The 23,463-nt window shown below is 47.7% G+C and overlaps 1 protein-coding gene across 2 annotated transcripts in view; it reads left to right on the top strand.

Annotated features, from left to right (window-relative positions):
• The first annotated feature begins 6,519 nt into the window (after positions 1–6,519).
• The window catches only part of TBX15 (T-box transcription factor 15), a 100,909-nt gene continuing 83,965 nt past the window's right edge, over positions 6,520–23,463 (top strand). Inside the window, exons 1-2 of one of the 2 annotated variants that reach the window (XM_063105270.1) lie at positions 6,762–6,875; positions 9,679–9,785. Coding sequence is in view for 1 of the 2 variants with exons in the window: in XM_063105266.1 (XP_062961336.1) it covers positions 6,671–6,875 (205 nt within the window). In the remaining variant the exon portion in view is untranslated. Of the gene's footprint in view, positions 6,876–9,678; positions 9,786–23,463 lie in introns of both variants that reach the window. The other variant, XM_063105266.1, reaches the window with a different exon arrangement.

Below are 23,463 nucleotides of genomic sequence, written 5' to 3'. Positions count from 1 at the left end.
CTTTTCCATTCTCCTTGAATAATGAATAGTTCATTTTCCACTGATGAAGAGGGGGAGATTAATTGTAAGGAGGCTGTAAAAATCTATATGTCCACCTTTGCGGGTAATGGCTCAGGGCTGGTAGGCTCCCACAGTTCCACTGAGAAAATTTTGCTCCTAGATAGCTATTTTATTAGTGACGGTGAAATCCAACCACTCAGGCAAAAAGAAAAAAAAAAAAAAGAAGTCGTCATTACATCCAGGTAATGCCTCTAATCTATCGCCTTTAGCTGCTGGTCTGCTGGTCCCCTTGCCCTGCCAGGTTTCAGTGCTTGGTGCCCCTCTCCCCTGCCTCATTTCTGCCATCCTCAGCCTCCGCCCACCCCACAGGCACGCCGGGTACCCTCTTTATTTCCCAGGGTTGCTGCAGGGTAAGACTGCAGGGCCTGGCGCTTCGTCTCCTCGTCTCCCCTCTCTGCCTCCCATAAACTTTGGATAATTCTTCCCCTTAATGGAAAAACCAAAGGGAACTCTTTGCTTAGCCAAGCACCTGCAAACCCAGCAGGAATAGGGAAAGGGAGTCACATTTATACAGAGAACCTGGAAGAGCTGGGGATCCTGGGACCAGAAAGAACCCGAAGGAATTCTCTGTCTGGCTCCCGCGGTTTGGCTTTCTGGCCCAAGGCCCGCTGGCTGAAAGGCGGAAGGGGCTGCACGTGATTAAAAACGAAACAAGACAAAGCCCTGCTGCTCTCCCTTGGCCACACCATTTCTCTCTGTCCGGTTTGTCAGTCCCCACTGGGGATCCTGAGGCTTTGGGAAAAGTCCTGGTATTCTCCAGGCACTGGCACTTGAGTCTGGGTGCTCCTCACTTTTTCTTTTCTTTCTTTATTTACTCCGTCTCATTAGAGACCTTAACTACACGGGCAGCTCTGCGCAGATGAAGGAGAGGAGGTTACGGTCTGCCACATTATTAAGCTTTCCGGAGCCCAGGGAAAGCCCTAGGGAATTGTGGAGTGGGAGAAGAGATGCAGCAGGCGGAGTGCGTGTAGACTTCTGCAGACTTTGGGGGCAACTGAGGGTGTCGCTGGAATGTTTCCCCATATGACCGTGTGTAATGCTGGGTGCCCACGCATATGTTGTTTCCTCAATTCACGTTTGATTCTAGAAAGGCACCTAGTACACGCGTGCGGGTAAACAAATTGTATACATGCGCATATGTGTTGCCGGATAGATATGCCCAATAACTTTGTGCAGTCACGCAAGATACATGAACCTGTGCTTATAAGCTCCCATGGTACATGGTAGTTGCTGTATATAATAGTTGCTGATGTACCCACATTTATTTCGGGGTGCATTTTCGTGGCCTTAAAACCCGCTGATTTTGCATTGAGTTCTCCATGGTTACCAAGCAACCCAAGTTCCTGAGAGTGCGGAACGTTACCTACCAGCCCCACTCAAGCAAGGCGAAGGACAGGACTGGAGGGTCTCGCAGGAAGCCCGTTCGCATCGTCCCCCAGGCCCGCGGTGCCTTGGTGTCTGGAGGCAGACTCCTCCCTTGCGTTCAGAGGGCTCAGCTCGGGCTCCAAGTTTCGCTTCCTGCGAAGGCTGGCAGGGCCGGAGCTGGCGTCCGGCGCCGCGGGCGCACACCGAAAGCGAAGGTCGGCCTGCGGCGTTGAGCGAAACGCCGGGGGGGAAAGAGGAGCTGGGCCTGGGGGAACAGGATTTCCTCGCCTCTTGGGCGCGGCCGCTCTGGGCATGGCCACACAAGGCTTCCTTTGTGGAGGGGCCCTGCTCCTGCGCAGACCGAAGGCAGCGAACAATAGCGCAATGTTGCCGCCCGCCGGGCCCGGCTCTCCGTAGGCGAGGAAACCGGGTGGCGCTTTTTTATAGTCACAAATATAAAATCGGGGCTTTCCCCCCTTTGGCTCGCCTCTTGCCCCAACGCCGATAGAAAGCAGATAAATTTATGAAGGGCGAGCTAAGAGAATAATTACAGGGTGAAGGCCGTTAAATTTTATTTCCAGTCCCAAAGGCAAAACCTGCGATTTTATTGCAAACATCTGGAAGGACCGAGAGGCGGGCACGCTGCTGGTTTAAAATAAAAATAAAAGATTTTATTTCGCGAAAACAAAAAAACATCATTAAAGACCTTTCACCCCCACAGACCCTTATTTTTTAAAAGTGTGAGGCGGTAGCTGAATAGTCAAGGACGTACGACGGTCCCTCAGCGACCTGAACGAACTCTGGGCGACGCGAGACGCGGTCTCCAGGACTGGGCCCGCGCTGTCTCCGCGGAACTAGAGCTGGGAAGGCATTTCCAGAAATCGACTCCTTCCCACCACGCCTGAGGGCTCCAGGCCGGTTACGCGCCGATTTCATGCTCTTCTGTTGTTTTGGGGTGCCAACTTGGGAAAAGAAGTGAAAAGTGAGAGCGTTGGTCTCACTTTCCCGGAAGATTCGATCACAGCAATAATAAAACCTCTTTAGTTGTAAGGTATTTAGGACCCTTTCACCCTGAGGATAGGGAAACTGAGGCAAGGCATAGGCTGTTAATCGACTTACCTAAGGTCACACAATTTGGGGCTGATCCAGGCCTGGTCGCTAGGCTCCACCTCGCCTTGGAGTCCCTGTGGTTTCTTCCCACCCCATAGTCGCCTCATAACGTTTTATACCTACCTTGATGGCCGAATTCATTATAATTCCCTCGCCCCTACTGGGTGTCCTGCCCACGTGTTTAGAGGCAGCCTAACTTGTCCTGCTGGCCAACTATTTTTAACTTTGTTTTCAATTACTCACTCAAAACTCCAAAATCAAAGCCGGCTGGTGGGTCACCTTGGTATTGAAGCATTCACAGTGGTAGTGTATAAGGTGGTATTTGATGTGTGGTAATGGGAGGAAAAGACAGGTATGTGGAGGGTGTGGGGGCTCTATTTCTGGGAATGCCTGTTTGTGTTTATGGTTCTTGTCCCAATGCTGCAGAACTGTTTTTCCTGAAAAATCAAAATGTCTGGACAAGGTCAGTTTTAGGTGAGCAGTCACTATACTGCCCTTCCCTTCCTGGCTTTCTTCCTGCCAAGGCTAGGCCTGGGCCACCTCTTCCCCATATGCCCCTTCATGTGGTAAGAGACCCACAGAAATTCTTCTCTGACTTCCCATGTGCCCAACAACGTTCCCTTCCTCCTTGGGGTTCTGCAGGGCGTAGGGTGGAGGCCTTTAGCTTGATCCTTATTAATCAGCTTCAGGACTGAAATAGACCTAAAATGGACTCATCATCTCTGGGATCCACCCAGGGCACAAGGTTGGAGCCGATAGCTGGGAAACCTGGGGAGTGCCTAGGGGATTAGCTTTATATACTGGGCACCCCACTTTTATCCCTAACGGTTAAAGGAGAGAGAAAATGAGGTAGTGAGAGATTTTGAAAGCCCTTTGATGTAATCAGTGTAAGGAAAATGTACACCACATTTTAGATTCTTACATTTAATCCCTGAAACCCCCCAACAGTATACAATTATACACCTAAGTCACAGATACTAAACCATCTTGCTTAATGTTTCTGCAGACCTGCCTCTTCAGCACAAAGTCACACACCAAAGAAAGCATGTCCCTGGGAAAAAAGATGAGAGTCACAGAAAATTTCACTGCCTCTCCCATTTACCTAGAGGAAATCTCCTAGTTTCATGACTGTTCCAAACCACCCTGCCTTTTCTTGGGTCCGATTAGTTTGAATGGCCTAACCCACAATTTCAGGATATGCGTGTATGTGGAATAGGGGTGGGAGCAACCTATGTACAACCTAGAACTCTATGCAAAGTATGCAGGTGTGACTTGCAGATGCACGCCCTGAAGGTATTGCTCTTTCCTCTATGTAAGTCTCTCAGACACTTTATTCACAGACACGTACATCGTTCAGGCCTCTGACCCTGCATTCGGCTCAAGGGTAAACAAAAAGTCCTTTTTGAGACACTTTTGTGGCCTCAGGGTGGGTGCATGGCCTATGGTGTATCCGCTTCTCAGTCCAAACCAGGCCTATGAGAGAGTGTGAATGCAAAAGACTGCCAGGGGAGATGGGAGATGCAGATGTTGGGGTGGAGGGAAGAGCTGGGAAAACCTAGAGGCTGGCCCCATCACTAGGCCACCTTGCCTGGTCTGGGCATCTCCAGCCTCAAGTAGAGAACGCAGGGCAACACCAGAGTCAGGAGCAGTGAGCAAGTCGCCAGGGAAGGAAACTGCACTCTCCCTTTTCTCCAACTTCTCTGCTGAACTCCAGTAGCAATGAATGCATGGTCATTTTCGGTGATGGCTCCTGGAAGCAACATCGAGTGGTGACTGAGGTGGGAGACCCTGAGCCTCGCCACCTGGGCTCCTGGAGTCTGCTGGGCAGAGCGGCAGGAGACGCTGAGGGGCTCAGTCCCCAGCTTCCAGGTCCCCAAGGTTCTTGCAGTTTTCCTTGGGGACCTCCAAGCCTGAGATGTAGGCTCTGGGAAGGCCTGGGAGGCCAGGCCTAGCGGAATCATACTCATCCTCATCCGGTGGCTTTTCCATTATTCTTTTTTCATTTGCTGCGCCGCTAGCTTCCTCTTGTTAGTGTTGGAGCCCAATTTAAGGGGGGTCCAAAGTGGCCTTGTTTGCTCTCCTCCAAAGAGTCCCAAGGCGCATTCACAATAATCAGCACTTGCCTCCAGCACCAGAGCGTTTCCAACTATAATAGCAGGGACTGGATTTCCTCTGGCCCCTCGGCAGTCAGGCGGGGAATGTGGCGTTTCAGAGGCCGGTCAGGCAGTCCCTTCTCAGCCCAAGGTGGGAGGACGTGTGGGAGCTGATTTCTCAGGGGCCTGTAATATGCTGTTGCCCACACCCCTAGCTTGAACTTGCGGATTCGGACCCTGCTAAGGGCCTGGCTGTCTGCGTCTCTCCTCGGCCTCCAAGTCTGTCGCCTCCCCAGACAGGGCTCTTTTCGGCTTCTTCTAGCGGGGATAGAACCATCTCAACCAGGGAGTTCTGAGGGAAAGATCAGGCTGTGTCTAGGCCGCTGTCCGCGAAACCCGAGACGTGTTTTCCCAGCTTGGCAAGACCGACTTCGCGGCCAGTCTGAGATTGCTCCGTGCAAGGCTGCACTCACTCGGGGTCTTCTGCAGCTTTCTGCCGCCCGCGACGTGGAAGGGAGTGTGAGAAATAAGAATGGCCAGGAGTGTTGGATTTTAAGTTCCTTAGAAATTCCTGACGAACGCACTATCCTGAAAGATTAAACAAAGGGGGGGAGGATCAGCGGGGCGGGGAGAGCCAGGCTCTCAAGGCGACGGGATTTGAAGGGAATTTTTAAAAAGCTCCTTCTCCGCTGTCAAAGTTTTTAGCTACCCTTCCCGGGCACCCCTCCGAGGGTTCTCCGGAATAAGAGGCCAGAATAGGCAAAGCGCAGCCCAGCGTCTGCCCCGCAGGATAAGCGAGTATTTATTTGCAGCTTGCGGGCCCAGCCGGGATACGCCTGCCGAGCTTGCGGTAAGCCGGGCGCCTCACGGCCGGCCTAATGTTCTCGAGACGCCTGTGTCTCCTCCACCAGGTAGAGCTGAAAAGGGGAAGCAGTCTGAATTTTCAGTTACAAGACCCTGGATAGAATCGGGGCTGTTTTTGTTTGTTTGTTTCGTTTTGCCTTGACCATAGTTGCTTAGAAAACGTTTAACAGGGATGTAAGAACCGCGTGTGTGTCGAAATCCGGGAGGAACCAGCAGATCTGAAAGCACCTGGGTGCAGGCGCGAGATGATCAGAATCGTTTTCCTGCGTTTTGGACAGGTTAACATTTTGTCTGAGTCCCCAAATTCCGTATCTGCAACTAAAATGACTCGGGACTTGCAGAGCCTATGAGAACCAGCAGCTTTAGGAGGAAAACGTACGAATTTGGGATTTGCAGGAGTTTGTAACAGCGCAGATCAGACCTCGACCTTCGGATCCCCTTTCTCTCTCTCCCTTCTCAAATAACCCCTGGGGGACCGGAAAGCCAGGGGTTAAAGTCGGCCCAGGAGCATTCGGGAGACGACCGGCGCGCAGCCTTGGCCCGAGCCTCAGTCTCTCCTTTCCTTTCATTGGTCTGTGCTCTCAGGGTTTCTCCTGTTCCCTCCTCGCCATTGGTTGGGGGCTGGCTATTTTCCCCCTCCGTCTTTTTCTTCCTCCCCCCTCCCTCTCCCTCACCCCTCGGACAGGAGCGCACAGCCTGCCCCCTGTTCCTCGGGAAGGGAAGAGAGGAATTCAGAAAAAAACTTTTCCCAGAAGTTTGGATCAGAGGAAGGACGGGAAGACCGAGAGAGGAAGAGAGAGGGAGGAGAGAAAAGGGAGAGGGAGGAGAGAGAGAATTAAAAAAAAAAAAGAAAAAGATGAAGTCCAGTCTGCACAGCCTGTGAGCGCCTGCCCGGTGGGTGGGAAGCAGGACTCTAGCGCTCATGCAGCGAGCGGGCGGCGCTCCGGGCGCTCGATCCTAGAGGCTGGGGCAGCTGGGGGCGCCGGTCCGATCTGGCGGCGGAGGGCGGGGGAGGACGCAGGGGGAGGGTGCAAAGGACCCGCGGAGCCGCCGCTTCAGCCTCGGCCGCCGCGCCGCCGCCTCTCCCGGGCCCGGCCCGGCGGGCGCTCGGAGCGTGAGGGCGCGGGCTGCTCCCTCAGTAGCGGGGGCAAGTGGGGGCCGGGTTGCGGGCGGCTAAGATGAGTGAAAGGAGAAGATCTGCAGTCGCCCTGAGCTCTCGAGCACATGCCTTCTCCGTTGAAGCCTTGATCGGCTCAAATAAAAAGCGGAAACTGCGAGACTGGGAGGAGAAGGGGCTGGACCTGTCCATGGAGGCGCTGAGCCCCGCGGGCCCACTCGGAGACACGGAGGACACGGCCGCGCACGGCCTGGAGCCCCACCCGGGTGAGTGCGTTGTGGCGGACCGCGGGAGGCGGGAGGAGAGGGGACGCCGAACAGCCAGCCCACGGGTGAGGAGCGAGGCCCTGCCGCTGACGCCCTGCCTTGCCCCGACACGGGTTTCTTTTTCTCCGCGCAAAAGCCTTGAGCTTCCCTAAATTCGGCGGAACCAATTTGGGGGCTGGCCCGAGCCTTGCATTTTCGTCGCCAGCTTCCAGCAAGGAGGCCTGTTTGCTCATATTCCTTTCTCTTCTCGGAGCAGAGCGCAGCGTCCAGGGTGCCGGCAACTGAAGGGCAGCAGGCCCTTGGGGTTAGAGGGGCGAGGGTCGAAGGCAACAGCGGGAACTGAGATGAGCTTCTAAGAGCTCCGGAGGACTGGCGTGGTATTCTCGGGCCCTGATACCTCAGTCTCAGGGAATGCCCAGTTTGTCTCATTTAGCCTTCAACTTCGGCCCTCACATTTCTCCCATCAACTTTTCGATGGTGGAGCATAATTATATTTCTAATCCGTTGGCGTTTATGGAAACAGGACTGGGTGTTAGATCTCTTTCCCTGCACCCTGGGTCACTCTAGGGCCCACATCTTTGTGCATTTGGGAAACAGGGGTGCGATTAACTTGTGTCTCGGATCTGTGAGTATTCTATGCACATTATACGCACAGAACACGTAAAATGCAGGGCGGACGTAGATATCTGTATTTTAACAGAATCCTGGGGGTGGAGGTCGAGGACAACAACATTTTGTATTAAGTGCCAAGATTTCAACTGTTCAAAACAGCCCCGAGGAACAGCTGTTGTCAGAAGAATCTCACGCCCTTGAGCCCGTGCACACACTGAGAACACTCGCAGCTTGGTTTAGCAGCTTCAGAAACTTTCCAGCCTGGACTTCTAAAACCTTGCTGTCGATGCTCCTGCTGACCAGCCAGGTCTGAGGAGTAGACCCGAGTCCGCGCGCTGGCAGCCTCTGGGAGGGGGCGGTGGCCCGCACAGGGGTAGGGGCAGCCATGGAGCTGGGGATCCCGACCGGAAAGCTGGCCGGCCCGAGGAGGGACAGCTGTCGCTTACATTTTTTCTTCAGGCAGTGACAGTTCAATTTCCATGCTCCCGAGGCTAATAATAACGCGATTAGCGGGTGACCTGCAGAGACAGGGTTTTATGAATTCTCCGTGTTCTTGTGGTCCGTTACGGTATTTGGGTTTAGTGCTGGGGAATTATTTTTATTAGTCGATGAAAAGAAAATTAAAAGGAGATTTATTTCGTCCGTCCAAGTCTTTCCATCTATTTGGATGCGACTGCCGGTCCACGCGGACCCCTGCGTGGGCAATCCAGAAAGAAACGCGTGGCTAATGTGTGTTTTTCTTCTCTGGCCAGACCCTATTTCCTCACCTCATTTATCTGTTGTCAAAATCTCGCTTGGGCCTTCATGCAGCTGGTAAAAGTTCTTGAAGGCCTTATGACAACTCGCAATTTGGGAATTTCTTTTATTTTCCTGAGATGGAAAATGCAGAAGTTATTTAACTGCGCATGGCAGACGGCCTGTCCACGGGAATTTTCCTGTTGGGAGACCCCAGTTCACCGGGAGCCGGTCTAGGGTTGGATGTTCGAAAAGGCTAACATGTGGGATCATAATGAGGAGCTCAGCTCACAGTTTTCTCTTTCCACCATTCTCCTCAGCCAGAAATGAGGAGAGAAAAGTGAGGGGATCGAGGCAGAGAGAGACTATTGGAGAGGCATGAACGTGGCTTCTGGAATGCGGTTCACTCACGGGGTGGGGGTGAGGTGGAAGACCCAACATAGAACTAACTTTTTGTGACAAAGTTCAGTTGGTCAGTTCCCATTACTTTATCATGTAGTTTTTTATTTTAAAGAAAAAGATGGGCTTTTGGATTAGAGAAAACGAAGTATGTATTTGGGACGAGGGTCCAGGAGGAGGAAGTCAAAATCCGAGAGCACCCACGGGTCTTCTGCGGAGCCTGGCTACAGTCCGGACCTGGATTCGTGGTACGAGGGGATCCCCAAATTGGAGCCCTTGCGATAGCTAAGGCTTTCTTACGATCTGGATGTAGGACCAAAAAAGATCTTTTAGAGAAAGGGCGCGGTGGCGTGGAGACGCGGCTGTCCCGGGAGCGGAGGAGGCGGAGCTGCAGGCGCTGGACCCCGGCGGTAATGGAAGGCGAGACCAGTGCTTGGGGTCCTTTCTAGGCCTTTCTTTTCCTCTCTAATATTAACACCCTAACAGACACACTCAGGGACACATTGAAGGATGTGTATGTGGAAGAGCAGCAGCAGCAGCAGCAGTGCAGGAGACTATATTGTGCCCAGGGCAGCGTCTCTACTCGACTGGGCCTCACAGGTCTGTTTAAACTGTTTTCTCCCTGTTAGGGCCGAGAAGCTGCTGCGTGGCTCGCCGCCCTAGGCCGGTAACAAGCTAGGAACAGGAAAAAGCAACACACACACACACACACAGACACACACACACACACACACACGACACACACACACACACACACGACACACACGACACACACACACGAGACACACACACACACACACACACACACACACACACACACACACACACACACACACACACACGACACCCGCCCGGAGTGTCTATTTATCATTCTCACCATCTCCTCTTTCGGACTGGTACCATTGTTTTTAGTCCGCTCTATCTGAGCCTCAAAATCCCGGGATCTTCATACAACCCCAGGGTCAGATTTTAATGTTTAACTTTTATTCAAAGACGCGGCCTTTTGCTTTTTCACAGCCCCTTTTTTTTTTTTTTTTTTTTTTCCGCGTCTGGACAGAGGTGGCTTTAGTTGGCGCCCGAGCACCCGCAGAGGGGGCGCCAACCTGCAGCAGCGGGGGAACAGCCGGCCTGCGCGCTGTAGGCACTCACCAGTCAGAGGACACAGTATGTATTTCAAACATTTCCACCAAGCCTGGTGGCCCCGAAAAACCCCGAGGCCCGCCGGGCTTTGGAGGGGCCTGTGAGGTACTCTCTCTGTCCTACCCGTGCCGGCACTCGCAGTCTTTTGGAAAAGCCTCTAGGACTTAGCCACCACGGGCTGGAGAGGGTCTCAAGACCGGTCTCCGAGGAGCCTGTTGGCCGTCGCCTCCCTCCAAGCAGCGTGGAGGAAATTTGCGAGCCAGGATCCGCCAGAACAGCTGCTCAGGCTGCGGCCTTAAGAGTATATTTCAGGCGCACGGCAGCACCATCTGCGCTCGGACCCCAGCCCCGATCCCCTTCTCCCCCCCCCCCCCGCCCCCGCGCTTCTCCAGCTCTGGCTTGGTCCTTTCCCGCTCAAATCCTCACCGAGTGCGGCCGAGGCCGAGTCTCCCGCGGAGCGAAATAATTCAAACCTTCTGCGGAGGGAGTTCCTCCTTCCAGAGCCTGTGGCCTCGAGCCTAGCAGTCGCGGCGATCCTGGTGCCTGGAGAGGTGGCAGCGCACACGGGTGGGTACACATAGGCAGGCACACCCAAGGGCACGCGGGCAGACCCGCACTTCGCGCACACGTACGCACGTGTCAGGCGCTCGCATGCACCCACCCGTCTGCGCAACCCTTAGTGAAATGAGACAAAGCCCGCGCGGAAGCCTCTGCTGCTCCAGAGTATTTTCTTCTTCCGAGTTACCAATATCAACTGGTCACACGAATTAATCTGCCAGTTTATGGTTTGTTTGCTCAGAGTAAAAGTCCGAGATTTTAATCCTGACCTCACAGGAAGTGACTCTTCACTGACGTTTAAGTAACGGATAAAATGTGATGATTTTGAAGCCAATGGGTAGAACGTTTTCGTGTGGGGCAAGCACCAGCCAGGCACAGGCCGAGGCTCGAACCGCAGAGACAGGGCGTGCAGCGCTCTGGGTGAGAGTGGAGGTCTGAGCAAGGGACCCTGGTCCTTTGGTGCTGCTTGTACCCCTGCAGCGCGGTGCGTGCCTCGGGGGTGCCTGGCCCTGGAGCCGGGCGACGACCCCAGTGTGGGCCTGTTGGACGTAGGCAAGGCTCCCGCCCGTCAGGTCCAAACGGCCTTCAGCGGAGGCCACCCCTTTGGTAAGTGACCTTGCGTGAAGGAGAAGCGGGGCGGGGGGGGAAGGTAAGGTGAGAATTTGTAATCTGCCTGTGAGGGTGATTGTTTTCTGGATGACTGCCAAACGCCTCTTTCGCGCTCTAGTCAGACGATGGCTAAATCAGACGCCCTCTGGGAGCGCGGGGCAGGGACAGCGCACTGCAATGGCTTCCGTGCACTGGGAGGGTTATGGAGACATTGTATGTAAAACGCCGGCCCTGGCGCAGTGGCTCGATAGAAGCCAGTAGGGAAAGGGAGGTAATTCTCACCTCCTGCACCCCGAAGGAACGACCACAGCAAACTTCTCCAGGGCAGTGGGGAGGAGAGGGAACGGGGAAAACCCGGACTCCCAGAGTTTGGGCTGTGGTGGGGAGGAAGGTGGAGTGTGTTGTGGTCTGCACCTCCGAAGGGCCGCCCCACGCCCCCCGCCCTCGCCCTTCAGGAGCGGGTGTTATAAATAGGCCCGGGGTACGACAAGCGGGCGTGCGGGGGAAGGGCCTCTCCCTTCTCCGCCCCCAGGTGCAGGGAGTCCCTGTCACCCGCCTCCGCCGCCCACCTCCGCACCTCGGAGACCCGCCCCGGGAGCACAAACAATGTGCTGCGAAGGCTCTGCTAGACCGATCAGCACACGGCCTAGGAGCGCTGCAATTCTGAATTCGGGTCTTCCACACCCCACCCAACGCTATTTCTTATTAAATACTATATTGGGCTCCCTGCTGGCCACGTTGAGTTTCCTGATTTCCCAGATGAAATTCCCAGAAAGAAAAGCTCAGGGGACGACGTTCATTTCCTACCGTAGAGTTCGAACTGAAATTATATTGACACAGATCCGCTGCTGTTTTTCTGACGACTCCCGCTAATACCAATTACTTCTAATGGTATAAAAGTCTTTTAATTATGGAAGAAAATTAGCTTAAAATATCTTTAATACATACGGAATGTGAGGAGTGAAGAATGGCATAAAATGCCCAACCTGGGGGTCAAAACTGAAACTATTGGGCATTGGTGCTTTGTCTCCCCTATTTATCTGTATAGTTTCTTTTGCGTGTGTGGACGTGAGTTAATGGAAGCAAGTCGTCCATCACTAATCCTTCATCCTGGGCCACAAGGAGAGAGGGACAAATACGTTTTGGCTTAGAAGACCTAAACATTGTGTTCATCCCAGGATCTCCTAGGGCAAGCTATTATTAAAGAGTAAAATATTCCAGGTCCATCGCAATCGTTCTATTGTCAAAAAAAAAAAAAAAAAAAATTTAAGATAAGAGAACTTTTTTGAGATCCCGATTATAGACTTTGGTAGAACTTTATTTCTCACATTCAGGAGAAAAACAATTACATCTTAAATCTGTGAGTTCCTTCTCAGGATGGCTGTAAAATTTTTTTTGGTAGTTTTTTTTTTTTTAAGGCGGAACTGTTCAAATTCCACAGGAAAAAAGGGCTGATTGGCACGACACTTTGCTTTCTCCTTTCTGGAAGTGCAGAAATCCATTCAATAATTTTTCCAGGAGTATTGCTGGTTATTGCTTTCTTACTCTCAAAAGACAAAGTAGTTCAATAGGAGAGAATATTTAAGTGGTTTCTCATCTGAGGTTTATGTTTTGACCTTCTGCAATACTTTTTGCAAAAGGGAAAAGTAGGGAACTGCTGGAATGTAGAATCTCTTTCTCTTCCTGCTCTCATCTGTGTGGTTCTTTTTTCTTTTTTCTTTTTTCCTTCTGGTTTCTAGTAAGCCTGGAATTTTATTTGTGCATGACTGAGATACTCAGGGGGTCTGCACAGGGAACAGCAATTGGCAAATTTATAAATCAGGGTCTGTTTACACTTCTTTGGGGAAAGATAATCATTAGTGAATTTAAGTGAGGCCCTTGCTGTAAGTGTCAGGAGTGGAAAATGAGACTTGGTAGGGAGGACTTCCTGTGAGATTGGAAGAGGTGGAGAATTAAAGCAACTGGTGAGGACTAATCAACATTTATTTAGCACCATTAATGGCTTCACTTTGAAGCAGTATATTTTGCTGCCTACAAACTGGTGATGAGCTTTTGATACCAGAAGTGAAAACAGGCCTTGCAATAATTACTTTTTATTCTGTCCTTTTTATATTACCCAGTGTCTAGCTTTGTCCTTTATAGATAAGTGTATAAAAAAGTATATACACAAGTGTATGTATGTGTTTATATACAAATTTATGTGTGTGAAACCATATGAAAAACCACATGTGTGTGAAACCATGTGAAACACCACCAGAACGCTATATCCACAAAACAAAAGAAAACAAAAAAAACCCCAATTCTGAATGGGATACAGATAATATTTCAGAAACAAGAAACTAGCTCCCCCATTTTTTGGAGCCAGTTTAACAAATTGGAAACAACTAAAATTTGGGAGGCCCCCAAATTTAACACCTACGGGTACATCTACCAAATTCTTGAGAATCCCAGATTTGAAACTTCTGGGTACTGGGCATTTTTATTTAACTCTTAAATTAATTGGCCAAAGCCTAAAAGAAAACACAGAAAATGAGAATGTACACATGTGATTTAAAAGAACAGGGAGAGCAGAATTTTTTCCAATTAAATTAGGCATTTAATTTAGTGGAGAGTGCCATTTTCATTTTGCACGGGCAGAATGCTGCTTTTTTATTGTGAAGAGTAATTTTATGTTTTTCCCTAGAGAAAGTAAACGGAATGACTAGGATAAATCTGAGTAAAAGCAACTGTCTATAGGAATAATGAGAGAAACATCGCGATTTTGGGAAATTAATTTAAGAACACAAGAAATACACGTAAAAACTTGCCCCTATTTATTTTCTTATATTTTCTACACTATGGTTCCCGAGGATCAAACGAGCTGTTTCCAAAATGCCGCTATACACTTTAGAGGATTAAAAACCCCAAACACCACTGCAATTATTGGTCATTATACACCTAGCCGAAGAACCCTGGAGTTTTAGCGTCTAGGTCTCAACTGGGCCAACCGATTTTCTTAATCCCATGATCGCCGCCTTCTCTTTACTGTCCCACAGCAGGGAACGAATTGTTAGAGGCTCTTATAGGGGCTCGCAGAGCAGCGAACCCCCTGACTTTCCCCTCCCCGCCACGCACTTCCCCTTCCCCAACCTCCTCTACAAAAGTTGAAAGCGTCCATTTTTTCCCCCCTCTTAAAAAATTTCAGATGACGTTTCACCTAGGAAGGAACTGGGATTGCATCTCTTCCCATGAACCCATCCCTGGGAAAGCAGGGCAGTTTGGGTGACCTTCCCGAGTCAGAACTGGGCCGTGGCCGCGCCCGTCTGCTCTCCGCCCCTCGCGGGGCCTCGGCGGCGCGGCGGGGAAGGAGCGGCGGCCCGGCCTCGGTGCGGCGGCCCCGAGCTCCTGCTCTCGCGCCCTGGCTGCGTTCCTTGCACCGCGCCCGGGGGAATCCTGGAGAAATGTGGGGACTCGGGGGTAATCGGGAAGGGCTGGTAAAAGACAGACACCCGCCCCCCATCAGGAAACAAAACAAAACAAAAACAAACAAAAAACCCAACAACAAATAATAATAATTTAAAAAGCCAAACGGAATCCAAAGGGTTTTGCTTGCACCTCGCGCCCCGAGGGGAGTTTGAGCTTTTGCTTTCATCAGGCTGAACAAATTTCCGAGGAATCAAACTGACTTCAAACATTAGCAATTAGAAACCTAGAATCCCTCCGCCTGAAGAACTTTTAATCCCTAACCATTTCCAAATGGGTAATTCCAAGGTCAGTTAATATCCTAGCCAGTCTGTTAAAAGGAAAGTCATTCTGTGCGTTCGAGACGCAGAGGATCCCCAGTGCCAAAACAGAGATGCCCCCGTCCTGGAACCTGGCATTGCCCACCCAGACAAAGGGACAACAAACGATTGTCCTTAGTTCTGTTCTAGGGGGACTTAAAACAGTGACGTAATTATTTTCTTAAAAGGAAAAAGAAACACCCAACTTTACGAAGTAGGCTGAGAAGCGACTGCTAGTCACCGAGAAATAACTACGTTCTATAAGAAGCGGGCGGGAATGGTTTCCCTTCTAAAGCTTAGCCTTCGAGAGCAAAGGGAAGTCTTGCCCAAAGGCAAGCCTAGATCCAGAGCTTCAATCTCACCAGGGTGCGGGGCCCAGAATTGTAAGCCTAGGGGTTAGGTGACTTGGGTGGTGTAGGGCTTCCATTCGTACTCCTGAAAAATAAATAAATAATTTTCAGTGGGAAAGGGCAAGCATTTGTGTCAATAAGTGATGGTGAACACAACAAAGCTTTCCCTGGGTTCAACAAAGTGTTCTCAATTCAGAAATTAAATTAATAATTTGATTTTTTCTCCTTTTTTTTTTGGCTGCAAAGCGCGGGAGAGGCTATATATATATATATATGGGTTATATCTATGCACTATTTAGAAAAAAGTTTAGTTAGAAAATTAAAGACAAACAAGCACGCAGCGGAAAACTGAATTGTAAAACTTTCGGACACTTTGATTCCTCATGTGTATATCTGTGAGTCTTCACTATATGTCAAAGCTTTCAACACAGACCCTCATATTCTATATTATATCCATATATTATGGTAGCAAGAGGGCTGGATGAGTTTCAGATAGGACAACTAGATTCTAATGCTAGCTTTGCCATTAAGGCTGGGACCAGCAATATTTGTTTTAGAGGCAGACATATTAACGTTGAAAAATCTGTGTTCAAGTTGTTTCATAGCTACTGATGAGGCTTCAGTTCCTGGTTTGTGAAACGGGGGAGAATGGCTCAAATGACATGGGAGGCCCCTTTAGCTGTAAAATTCTGTGATTCTGTTAACTTTTGTTTTGTTTTTTAAATACTAACATTTTCTTCTAATGTGCCTGAGCTATTGCTTGACCCATCTCTTATTTTGTTAAGTGAGGGAAGTTTTACTGAACTTATAGAAAGTAACAGAAATAGCAACACAGACCAAAATATATAATATGTAATATATATATATATAAAGTTTTTAGAGCTATAATTAAGAGCTTTCATAAAGCTCTTGAAAAAAATTTTGTATTAATATCACATGTTCAGAAGTCCTGGATCAGTGATTTCCAGTCCTTTTTGTTTGATGAAACCTATTGTTGCTTGTATGAACTCTGGCACTAGTGAATTTAAAGGAAATGAAAGTTATTCATGCTTTGAAGATTTTCTGTGCCATTCCCAGAGATAACTAGAAAAAAAATCTGTGGCTTTGAAAAACGAGGATTGAAGAAAGCAATTTCATCATTGGTGAATAGAATTGGTGGGCCAAAAAACAAAAAGATCTGTTGCCCCCATTACTGTTTGAGCCTAATGGAAAGCGCTAGTAACTATTTTCCATGTCTAGTCTGCTAAGCCGAGATCTTGATCTGGCAGAGATGTGAGATTGCTAAAAGGATGACTTAGTAACAGACAAAATGCTTGTCAACAAGATAGATCAGAAGACAGCTTAGCATTCAAGACCTCTATTCATAGCTGCTGAACTTGAGGGCAGGGTCAGATGCAAAACTGGGCCCAGCACACACCTAGGAGGGTTCTCATGTTTCTTTCTTATGAGACAATTTTCCTTATAGACTTCTGCAGCTATGTTCAAATCCCAGTAACAGTACCCACTCTCATGTGATGTCCCCATTCTTCATAGACTGCTGTAATAATGGAGCCTGTGGATTTACTAGTCATCCTTTCTCACTACTACCTATAAACTGCTGTAAGGCAGGGACCTTGTCTTCATTGCTTTTGTATCACCAGAACTTAGCACAAATGACTGGCACATAGGAAGCACTAGTTACTAATAAAAATATAATGATAATGATAACACAATAACAACAGTGACAACGAACAGCAACATTTATTGAACATGTACTATGTGCCAGCCACTGTGCTATACACCACACACACACACACACACACACACACACACACACACATTTAGTGTACAATCAAAATAATTACATGAATTTATAACATATGTATATATCAAAACACTCTTATGAGATAGTTACTCTTATCTTATTATCATTTCTATTTGGTGCAATGAAAGAATGAATTATACACAGCATACTGGTTAAAAGCTCATGTTCTGCGGATTACACTGATTGTGTCTGAGCCCTGGTTCTAACAGTTGTTAGTGGTATGATTTTGGGCAAATTAGTTAATCTCTCTCAATCCCGGTTTCTGTGTCTGTGAAATTGGAATAATGAGTATGTTCATCAAAGGGTTGTTGTGAGAATTAAATGAAATAGCACACATAGGATTTAGCACACAAAGGATTTAGCACAGTGTCTATTATTTTTGTCAATTGAATTGATAGTGCTTACTCACGTTAGTGACCAGCTTGGATAAGAAATTGTTGCAAGTTGTAATCTATAGCAGCCGCCATTCCCCAACCCACCCTCATTCTTCTGCTTTAAATAGAATGTTTGGGACTTGGAGTGGGATTTACTTGGAGTGGGACTTTATTTATAGCCTGTGGTTAGAAACAGGGCCGAATCTGAATATGTATGGCTAACAATGTCAAATAGAACTTTGAGAGATGTTGCTATTCAATGTTCCTTGAGGCAAAAAGCCAGCACCTGAGTGAGCATCTGAGGGAGGGGGTGCTTCCATGGGTGGGGGTCAGCTGGCTGGCATACATGGTAAGAGGGAGTGGGCAGAGGGTGGGATTGGAAAGACTCAGCTTGACCAATGGGGCCTTTCTGGATGCAGGGAAGTGGAATCACACCCACCAGTTTCTCACTGTTTAGTTTCTGATATTTCTATCTGGAGTCCCCAAATCCCCCTAAGGTCAGGCTCTATCTAATAGGAAATAGTATGATTCATTCTTTGTTTGTAGAGCCATACTCTGAAGGACTCCCAGGATTTTGGGCAAAATGAACCATTTGCACCAATTAGTTAAGGCTGCAGTAAAGAATTAGTGGATGTCGTTTGATTGACTTAAACAAAAAGAGTAAAAGAGTAAGGAAACTAAATTAAAGGTAAATATATAGCTAAGCTGAATGTCAGGAAAGAAAAGACTGGGAAGTTTATTTTTTTAGAGAAACACGCAGAAGCTCCAGCCATTGCTTTAGAACCCACATCTGGCTGCCCTGCTTTCTTCCTTCCAGAAAACAGAAGCCTGGATTTGATCATTTACTATATATTTTTAAAAACTTGTTACACCCTAGAATTTGTTTGTTTCCCAGCAGTAGAGGAAGAAGGTGGCTTCCCTGGGGAAGAGGAACAAAGAAGAGATCCCTCCCCACCTGCCTCTTCAAGGAGCCCAGGGCCCTTCACCAGAAATGCTCTGGCCCTGACCCTCCAGAAAAAGAAGGGCGCTTACTCTTTTCTGCTGGAATCCAGGTCTCAGTCTTCAAAATAGATTCTCTGCCCCACATTTTATCTCTAAGACATGGTCCCACACTTCTTCAATCTTACAAGCATCATCTTAGCTCAGAGTACCCGCAAGTCTAACCAACAGCAGCTTTCATGGATTGAGGGCACACTCTATACCAGGCACTTCGCTGATGGTTTTACTCACATTCTGTCTGCATTCACTGAATAGTCCTCAAAGGGAGGTAATTATTTTTTCGTTTTACAAATGAGGAAATGGAGGCTCAACAGATTAAATAACTTACCCACAGTCACACAATTCTAGTCTATCTTAAGTGACCTGGCTAGAACTTAAACCCAGCCCTGTGTGGCTCCAGAGTCAATATCCTTAACCAGTTGACTATACTGCCTCCCCTGTAGAAGACGCTTAAGTGTTCTAGGGAGAATGTTGGAACTTTTGCAGATGGAAATTCATGCTTGCTGACTGTGTTGTTCCAAAACCAGAAATTGTTAAATTATAAATGAGAGAGAGCTTATTCACAGTTTCTGGGCTTCTAACTGCCTTGCTAATTGTTACTAGTACCTTTAGTCTTAAGGCGATTTCTCCATACTTGTTAGTAGAGGCCTCTGTGTGACAGCAATATACCATTGAGTTTCTAAGCCATGGTCTTTGGAATGAGACATGTGCAGTCTTCCCTATGTGACCTGCTTTTCTTTGACTTTAATGCACAGAAATCTCAGTTTCTGAAGCATAGTGGCTACATACTGAATTTGATCTAAAACCTCCCCATCCTAAATCCCTTCATGCAGTGAAATTCAGGGGAAACTTTAACTGCTCTGTTTTACCCATTGCCTTCTCCATTCACAACAGGATGGATGGAATCTTATTTGTAATTGATTCAAAATGGAACAGCTTAGAAACGTATCAATTGCAGTGACGGGCAATTCGTGCGTTTCTAAGTACCGTTGATTTTTTCAAACTCAGCAATCACAGCTGAAATCCCTTTGCCATGGATTGAATTTACAAAGGAAGAGATTCTGATTTCCACAGTGGCTTCTTTTTAATGCCCAAGGATTAGGAAACCGCCTTGAGGACCCACGGCAAGTACACCCGCTCTTAGAGTCACGGCTTTAACCTCTGAGTGACTGCTCTGATTCATTTATTTTGTAACAGCTCTATTTAGAGCAGCTTTGTTTGCTATGGGATCAGCTCTTTGCAGAAATCTCTCATACCAATAAACACTTACATCCCGTGCTCTATTACACTTTTAACGCTGTAAGCGGATGAGATGCCGGCAGTGAGTTTCAGAGAACTTAACAGCAGATTTCAGGTTTTTGGGGTCCACCTGTTCACTGTCTTTTCATCACTTTTCTTCCCACTCCAAGTAACTTTTTTTCTTTTAGGAAGTCTTATGTCTCCAGCAGGGATTTGGAGAAAATCTACACCCCCAATTTCAGAGTGTAGACTTTAGCATTAATGTGTTTTTTGGCTGTTTAATTGTACAGTCTGTAATATTCCTGTCTGTTGTGGCCAGTGATAGATGAGTGGCTTTTAGAAGCTAAAAAGAGAAAGATGTACTGTATTAAAGCTTTGCTTTCTCCTATCGCCAGTCCCACTCTGTGTAGGCAACTGATTGATGGGATTTGATATGCTCTTGCAGCAACAGAAGCATATGAGTATCTGGGCCCATTTCCTTTCCCAAGGAACCCATGTGGAGCCAAACTCTTGAAATATAGAGTGTGGCAGAGGATGAGATGAATGTTGCAATCTTGGGTGATTTATTGGACTTCACCATGAGATCTGTCCAGTGACAAATGTAGATTCTGCAAGGTATGCAACCAGCTAGGCGTTGACCATTTCAGTTTTCCTCTAGCATTTAGAGCACTAGTTGCATGACCAGCATTAATCCTGGGAATGTTAGATCCCATCTGGTGCAACTGTGCATTACCCAGATTAGACTGTGACATCACAGAGATTTAAAGCATCTCTGTGATATTCTGACTGGGTGGTAGGTACTGCAGGAGGTGCTTCCTACTTATACAAGCCAAGTTGACTGCTGTAGGGATGAGCAAAGAGAAGACAAGCGTCAGCAAGTATGTGTGTGTGCGCGTGCGCGCGTGCGCACGTGCGCGCGCGTGTGTGTGTGTGTGTGTGTGTGTGTGTGTGTAGGGGAGGATGGAGGGGTGCTGGGGAGTGTTGGGGAGAGCTGGGTGTAACAGTTCCCCAGCCTGTGTGGGTGAATTGGTTCCGGATGTTAACATTTTTTCCTTGGGGCTTGACTACATTCTTCTTTTTCTTTGCTTGTCTGTTTTCCTGCCCAAATTGTTAGGCCTCCACAGCTGTGTGGCTCACTGTGGGTGAGTGTTGAGACTGAGAAATTGGCTTTAATACAAGGGCAATTTTGGGGCATGTGTATAGGTATAGACTTTTGAGGGGTTTTCACCCAGCATCTTCTCTGAATTTTGAGGGCTTTTCAGGCAATCATTTTGTCAGCTCAGTACTAACCCTATAGTGCTCTGACCTCTGTTGTAAAATGAGTTTGAAGTATCATAGAAGGCAGGTAGTCCTTCATATCCTAGAAGCAGACAAAGCTGCCTGGTGTGGGAAACAAAGACAGCAGATGGAGGCCAAGAAAGCAGCATTGCACAGCAGAGGAATGTGGGCTTTGAGGTCAGGGAGACCTGGCTTGAGCATGTGTTTCTGGCTGTGTGGCCTTTGGCAGGAGACTTAGCCACCCTGTGCTTCGGTTGTGTACATGTAAAATGAAGATAGTAATACCTGTTTGGGGGCTGTTGTGAGAATAAGTGAGATAAATGTAAAGTGCTTTGCACAGTGCCTGGTACATAGAAAGTGCTCGATATTATCATCTGTCTACCTTGCTCATAATTATACTTTTGGTAAACCGAGAAAACTCAGAAACTCTTCAGTATTCTTATGAGAAGCCCTTTGAAGAGTGTTGGGCATGGAACCACTGCACACCACCCTCCCTTCCTCCTCTCTGCTCTGCCCGGTTCGTAACACCTCTCTTCACACAGGCTTTTTCTTATGCTCCCTGCCATCTCTTCTGCTCCTGCTTCTATCTAGGGCACTTTGCCTCTGATTCCCCCTTAAAACTTTTTCTGAAGAAAGTTTATTCTACTTTCAAGACCCATCTCAAGCCTCCAATATGATAGGAATATTCCAAGAGGGAGAATAGCAATTCAGTGTAAAATTTTTTGACAGCATGTATAAATTCAAACATTACGTAATGGCTTCGGAAAATTACATATGTCTATGCAGAGCTCACATGTTTTGGTGTTATCATAATGGAAGAAAGCTCTTGGATGCCATAAGTTTTATCTTCACTTGGAGTCTGCTATAGGGAACTCCTGTTTTGGGGGCCTCTCTTTGATTTCCCCTCAAAGTGGTGCCAGGGTGCTTCTGTGATTTTATGGTCACAAGGGAGTATTGCCTAGGTAATCTGTAACTCTCAAAGGTGTAGCCAAGATCATAGAAATGCAGGGGTCTCCCTTTGGCCACTTAAGGGAAACATCAGAAAGTTTCCCTTAAGAGGAGTTCTTCACCAAGCAATCTGACTAGACCATTTCTGAGCAAGGCTCCTGACCTGCCTTTGCTTCAAAGAACACCTGCAGGCTTCATACTACCAACAGTACCTTCCCTTGGGAGGGTACCTGCCTGTTCTGTTCTTTTTGCCCTATTACATTGGCCTTAACCTTTAGATTCTTGGGCAATTGATGTCTATACCCAAGGGGGTGTTGTCTTTGGCTGTCTCTCTTTGTTCTGAACTCATCTTTGTGCACATGCAAATACATATACACACTCACACAGTGCTTTTGATTGATCTTTACTACATTTTAGAATTGGTCACAAAAGAAGGGGTAACATAGAAGCCTATAAAAATTAATATTTTATAAATTTCTCATGACACTGAGAAAATTTTGTTTTGAACTATAACTTTTAAGAAAGCATGTTTATTTTACAAACCCCGACTAGATTGGAAAACCTTGGAGAGCACTGTGTCTTACCCATTTTTGAATCTCTATTAGCACTCAATGAACATTTGTAAAACTGAATTGGTAGTTGTCAAATTTCAGTGACGGGTTTTGTAGCTATTACAGCCACTTTGCAGATTACTTGGCTTCAAGATGGTCCTGGAGGCCCAGCATGAAGTGTTTGCCACTTGCCTCTAGGTGTGACCTCAGATGGGCCAGCTGATCTCTCTTTATTGAGTAAATAAGAAAGAATATCTAATTGTACTATTAGCAAGGCATTTTTGTAGACAGAAATTGCTGAATGCTCTCTGCGTGGAATACATTTTGGAGCTTTTGCCTGATGAGACATTAGCATTTAGAAGCACAACTAGTTTTGGGGAACATCTCTGCCCCATCTTTCCCTAATTGTTTCAGGCTTTATGTCCACAGCAGCTTCTGTTTTCTGCCTAGCAAGGTAGAAAAAGAAATAGAAATAGAATAAAAAGCAATCTGAAAATGCTCAGTGTTAAACAGAAGTGCAAAGAATATCTCCAAATGAAAGACAGATTGCATGTTTTTGCCTGAGAAAGCAGAGTAGGGTTAAGCTGAACCAGAATGGTATAATTCTTCTGGCTTTCCCTTCCCAGGAGCAGTGGGCAATATGTGAGTGAACTGACAGGAGGTTCCAGCTCAGGCCTCAGCTCTATGATGAGGGAGAAGGCAGATTGTCAGGAGAGGAAAGGAAAAAAACCCTCTGGAATACAAGGTAATCTTTGAGCAGATGGAGAGCTGAGGAATGTGAGGCAGCTCTGTGAGAATGCATTTCATAAACAGCACAAAGAGTCAGAGACAGAGACAGAGAGTGTCAGGTAATTTTTGGTCCCTGTCAAATCACATATAAAATCCTTAGTACTGTTCTGGGTCTGACTCAGATGGTCAAGGAGAAAAACGGACTCATTTTGTTATTTCCTTTTACCCTTTAAGTCTTATGACCTGACTTATCTGGAACTTGCTTTAGAAGAAAAGAGTCCCAAACTTGCTCTTGTTTGGGTTCTCAGCTACTATGCCCACAGTGGTGGCAGATTGCTGAGGCTGACCTGGTGACATTGTGGGTTCTGCAGTGCTGGTGGCTTCCAAGCCATTGCTATATTCTAAACACTGCAGAGTGGAGACAGCCTTGGAGAACCAAGCTTACACAAGGAGGTTGACAGACCTGGTGTGAGTTGATGCCTGGAGCTCCAAGTAATCAACT

Source organism: Cynocephalus volans, chromosome 8 (genome assembly GCF_027409185.1).
Source record: "Cynocephalus volans isolate mCynVol1 chromosome 8, mCynVol1.pri, whole genome shotgun sequence".
In the NCBI taxonomy this organism is placed as follows: domain Eukaryota; kingdom Metazoa; phylum Chordata; class Mammalia; order Dermoptera; family Cynocephalidae; genus Cynocephalus; species Cynocephalus volans.
This window is presented reverse-complemented; position numbering and strand designations above follow the sequence as displayed.